The 5,554-nt window shown below is 32.4% G+C and overlaps 1 protein-coding gene across 1 annotated transcript; it reads left to right on the top strand.

Moving 5' to 3' along the window:
- The first annotated feature begins 218 nt into the window (after positions 1 to 218).
- On the top strand, positions 219 to 1,045 carry LOC133865591 (uncharacterized). Its single transcript, XM_062302013.1, has 3 exons — positions 219 to 371; positions 604 to 680; positions 761 to 1,045. Exons 1-3 carry the CDS (start codon positions 293 to 295, stop codon positions 1,043 to 1,045), a joined length of 441 nt encoding a protein of 146 aa, XP_062157997.1. The 5' UTR covers positions 219 to 292.
- Positions 1,046 to 5,554: the final 4,509 nt, after the last annotated feature.

Genomic DNA, 5,554 nt, shown 5'->3' with positions numbered 1-5,554 from the left:
ATGCATGGCGGCAGACAGGCGCTGAACACCCATGTCTTCCTTTCCAGGAGATCATATGCCTTTTTCCCAACACATTTTGAACACTTTCAACTTTTCAACCCAAGCTTTGAATTCTTTTTCTTTGTCTTTTCTGTTTATTTTAGTCTCCCTAAGTAACTGCATGTACCCAAATATCATATTTTATCTAATTAAGAAGCCTACCATTCGCTAGCTTGGGTCTGGACTCTATAAAGGACCAACTTCTCTTTCACTTGATTCCTCTCCTTTGTCGCTGAACGAACAAACATACTGAATGGTTTCCATGAGGTTCACTAGCTTTATACTGATGATCATGGTGCTACATGTAAGAGACTCTAGTGCCCAAACTAAAGGTACGTAAATATATATATACATATATATATATATATATATATATATATATATATATATATATATATATATATATATATATATATATATATATATATATATATATATATATATATATATATATATATATATATATATATATATATAACTTTCTTTTTGTTCACTTTTATTGCAAATTTAATTAGTTTCAGTTAAAGTTATATATAACAAACTATATTCATAAATCCTTTTTAGCTGCGGGCAAAGAACTGGTAACTGATCATATAAAAGGGCTTCCAACTGCAGGAAGGCGTCGGATGAATGTTGAAGAGGTAACATATGATAGTTCTGATCACTTCTCAACGACGTTGTCATTTTATATATTGTTCTAAAAGTAAGATTTGATTACCAGGAAATCGATGGTGGTGTTCCAGCCCCGGCTCAATTAGTTAGAACAAGGCTTGGAGGAAGGAAAATGATGATTAAAGGGGAGGGTTTGAAAGGAGACGATTCAAAGATTGAAGGTTCAGCCCAATATTCTGTTGGAAATTGTACGGATGGAGCGAAGGGAATTCTCAACGTTTCTCGTAAAGTGCGTAAAAGTGGTCCTCGAGCTATGGACGTCAAAATCGCAGGTTTTGCAGCACTTAATGCTGATTATCATGTCCCGAAACCTCACCCACCTAAGAATAATTAAGGAAGAGCTCTAGTGAAGTCCCTTTTAGGACAGCAATTTTGGTTAAATTTCTACCATAATTTTCTTCCACTTTTGTTTTGTCTTTTTGGTTCTGTAAGCCTTAATTACAGTTAAACAAAGTACGGAATATCATACTTAATTAGCAGCTTGTATGTATGCAGTATTATAGGCTTAATGTTAACTAAAATTCCATTCTAAAGGTGCAAGAAAGTTTCACTCAGTTTTATCTACCCTACTCGTGTTATTTACGGCAAACTGAATGGGTCTCTAATAAAAGAACGAACAACGCCGTAATTAATTTTCTTCCTCGCAACAATTTTGGTGTAACAGTACCCTCACATTTATTATATATAGGCTTAGTGTGACGATCTCGGGGTTTATTAATGGCGATTAACCCACAAAATGTGAACGTAATGTCATCAGACCTATTTAATATATAAATAACCCAAAAAGTTACACCTACTCATAATTAGATAACAATGTAGTGGAAAAATATATTATTATTTTTTTTATTATTATTATTTACTATCGTTCAAAATGACTCCATGCCCAATCTTTTCATTTTCTTTCTGCTCTCTCGAAATATAATTGTCAGACTCTAAACAACAAGTAGAAAAGGAGTTGAATAGTTGTATGCTAATATAATGAGGAATTAAAAATCGAATCAACTACAAACAAACAATCACCAAAATCTAAAAAGCAAGCAATAGGCACAGATATTTAATAACGAAGTGGCATTACAAAAAAAAAAGTTCATTAAGTCGCTGCTAAAAGTCTCTCTGTCGCCGCTATTGACATGTCACTGCAGATACTCCGCCTCTAATGATCAATAGTGGCCACCAAACATGTCGCCGCTGTTAATCACTCGCCGCTAAAACTATTTTTTTGTTGCCGTGCGCTAAGTGTTTTTTAACCAATGCCCTATGTCGCCGCTATTGACAGACTAATAGCGACAGTGGGGTAACCACTATTGATACACAAATTAGCAGCGACAGAGAGGTCGTCGCTATTGGTCATGTAGTAGCGGCGACTTTCTAAAACTATTAAAAATTCAAAAAAAAAAAAAAAAAGAATTGAAAAACATATTTTTAGGTATCAATATATATAATTACCTGTCAAACATTTAATTCCACACCATATCATTAAAAACTAATTGTTTTAGATTCTACAAAAGGTAATTATTTGTATTAAAGTTGGACTACATGCAATACAACAGAACCTAACTACATGCAATCCAACCAAAATTTAGAATCAACCAACATATCCAACCATCTACCAACAATACAATAAAAAGTTGTGAACAATACATTAAAACTTTGTCAATACAATAGAGATTAATTGTGTAATTTTGCACCAAAATAACATAATTACAATGATAAAGATTGTGTAATGTTGCACCAAAATAGCTACAATTTTAGCGAAATTCAAAATACATTAATGATGGAGTACATTTATAGTCTCATACAAAAAAACCAAATTCACTTGCTCAATAATTCACTGTGAATAGCATACAACTTTCATGTTCAGCCTAAGATGAACCAGCAGTACTATTTCAGCATCTCCCATTACCCAAAAAGCTACATTAAAAACAGAAGTCATCACTTAAAGGTAAGCTTACCTACATGTAAACCTCCATTCTGGTGAACCTTTCAAACAAATATTTAATAATTAATCTGTGTTTTGCAGAACTTCAAATCTAATTTAAGCATGTTATACAGACAAAAATGACATAAACAGTCATTGATGCAGCTAGAAATCTTATAAAACCAAAATGCATTTTATGGTAACCAAATTAATATTCACAAATTAAACTTTTTGTGGGAGTTCAAATGGTCATATTTAATACAAGTCAGCTCCTGCTTAAGTTTACTGTCTCAAGGACTAAAAAAAAACAAGGACTAGCTTCCAATGGGTAATTAAGTCTTTGTCTTCAACAATATGCTAATTAAACTTTGGAGTACGTTTAATTGGAAAACTAAATACATCCATAGTCAACAAACAACTAAATATATCCATAGTCAACTAAATATTTCCCCCATCCCCTCATTTCTGTTCTTACCACCACCAGAACCAAACTAGCAACAACAAAAATCATTCATCATAGCATTTTTTTGTAAGATATTATTTCCTTATGTGGTCTTTATATCACATTTAAGGTGTTTACTATGTTTATTATTTTTTAATAAACATATACGGTATTATGATTATTTCTATTAATTTAGATTACCGTAAATATGGAATCGGTATTATGGTTATTTCTATTAATTTAGATTACCGTAAATATGGAATCGGTTAATTGATTTTAAAAATCAATTAACAATATTGTTTCCTTGATGGAAGGAAACAATACGGTATTTACCATTTGAGGGTCCCTAACCTAGCCTATAAATAGAGTGCCTGTGTACACCATCAGTACAGCCATCAAGCAATAGGCATAGGTTAGAAGATCCCTCAAATAATCTTTTCTTGTTCTTCAGATGGATCGTGGAAAAGCTTGAGCAAATATGGCTAGAGGTAAGCCTAAATCCTGTCTTATTTGTTTTCCGCTGTGCATGTTAGGTTAAAGAAATAATTGTTATTTAATTATTTCTAACATGTGGTATCAGAGCCATCCTCTGTGCTATTTTGCTTAGCGTATAATTTTACTATGCGTTATCAATATTGAATCAAGTATTTTTTATTGGTTATCAATATTGAATCAAGTATATTCTATTTGGTATTGTTCACTTTGTTTGAGCAATATTTCGTCTTTTGTGACATGATAGAAATGTATTAGCGATTATTTTGTGAATATTTGTTGTTCACGTACTGTTTGTGAAAACTCATAAATTTGATATAACTACTTTTTGTTTTATCACTATTCTGTGTATTGTGATATACTGCCTAATTTTGAGTTGTTGTAATCTTGATATGGGTATTTTCATAAAGGGCTGGCGGCTAGGGTTCCATTTTTAGGGTTTTCAACCCATCTGGAACATTACGGGTCGGGTTGGTTGGTGACTGGGTAGGGTTTCGACCCATTAAAGTTTTTGGGTTGGATATATTTTTCGGGTAGGGTTTTTTAAAACCCATGCAGTTTTGGGCCATTTAAGTGGGCTGACCTAGTTTGGGCCAGCACTATACATAGACCCAGAGGCCTGACCCGATTAAGTGGGTTGACCCAATTGCCCAAATACAGTAGCCCATTTGGAGTCTTGTGACACAGAAGCCCAACCCAATATACTAGCCCATTACAGTAGCATTTAAATAAAATAAAAGATTTGGCTCATATGGGGTTCGAACTTGGGACCTTCATGTCCATAAAGTGACAAGCTTCAAACCATTGAGCTAAGCCTGGTTTTATGCTTTCACATTAAGGTTTTATTCCCTTTATTATTTACAGTACTGTGTATTAAAATTATTGTTTATTTAATACATGAATTGAGGAATATATTTTTAATTGTTGAATTTATATTGTTTAAATATAAATTGCTTGATGCCTAGACCTAAGAATAATTAACAATACCATATATACTGGTGTGTTTACAGTAATATCTAAGAATGCAATGTCGGGGAAAGTTCTGGCAAGGAAAGTCTTGGGATTTAAGTGTGTCCGGTGTGACCCTCCTCACTTTCCTGGGAGCTCATCTGCTTGCACCTTGAAAAATGCTGTTTACCCCATTTAAGTATTGGTTTGTTATATTCCTGGGGCTATTAAGGGGGCATCTATAAAGTTGTTAGATGTTAATGAAGTAGCAATTATCATGATAATTTTGGGAGAGCCACAGCATCCCAATTTTAAATGACAATTGCATCAAGATTACACATACGTAATTATCATTATGATTTTAGGGAGCCACAGCATTCCAGTTTTTAATGATAATTACATCAGGATTACACATAAGAACATCATAAAGAATTTTATTAGATGTTCATAAACTGCAGAATGATTATTATGATTTTGGGAGAGCCACAGCATCTCGATTTTATAATAATTGCATAAAAATCGTACACGTGAACTTCATATAGAAAAATTAACATCGTCTTGTAATTAATTCATAAATTTAATTACTTATCCCCACAGGGAAGTTTTTATTTTTATGACTTAATTAGAATAAGATAACAAATTTGGTATTGAAAGTAAAATTTCTCTCGGTTGCCCACAGGTACAGAGAATTTTATTTTTCAATATTTAAATTTATTAGTCTTATTGATAAAGAGTAAATTTCATGCATGATGCAACTTTTGCCCACAGGTAGGTTGAAATTTACTATTTAAATTGGCATTGGCTAATTTAAAATAAAGTTAACATTGTCTTGTAATTAATTGATAAATTTAATTACTTATCCCCGCAGGGAAGTTTTTATTTTTATGACTTAATTAGAATAAGATAACAAATTTAGTATTAAAAGTAAAATTTCTTTCGGTTGCCCACAGGTACGGAGAATTTTATTTTTTAATATTTAAATTTACCTTAGTCTTATTAATAAAGAGTAAATTTCATGCGTGATGCAACCTTTGCCCACAGGT

This window comes from Alnus glutinosa, chromosome 4 (genome assembly GCF_958979055.1).
Source record: "Alnus glutinosa chromosome 4, dhAlnGlut1.1, whole genome shotgun sequence".
NCBI classification, from domain to species: Eukaryota; Viridiplantae; Streptophyta; class Magnoliopsida; order Fagales; family Betulaceae; genus Alnus; species Alnus glutinosa.
Note: the sequence above shows the minus strand (reverse complement) of the source record. Positions and strands in the feature narration are given on the sequence as shown.

Bases quoted from the DNA above. Each gene is read 5' to 3' on its own strand.
- LOC133865591 (XM_062302013.1), top strand. From the start codon at position 293: ATGGTTTCCATGAGGTTCACTAGCTTTATACTGATGATCATGGTGCTA. The intron at 372-603 runs GTACGTAAATAT...AATCCTTTTTAG, and splicing joins CTCTAGTGCCCAAACTAAAG to CTGCGGGCAAAGAACTGGTA. The intron at 681-760 runs GTAACATATGAT...TTTGATTACCAG, and splicing joins GTCGGATGAATGTTGAAGAG to GAAATCGATGGTGGTGTTCC.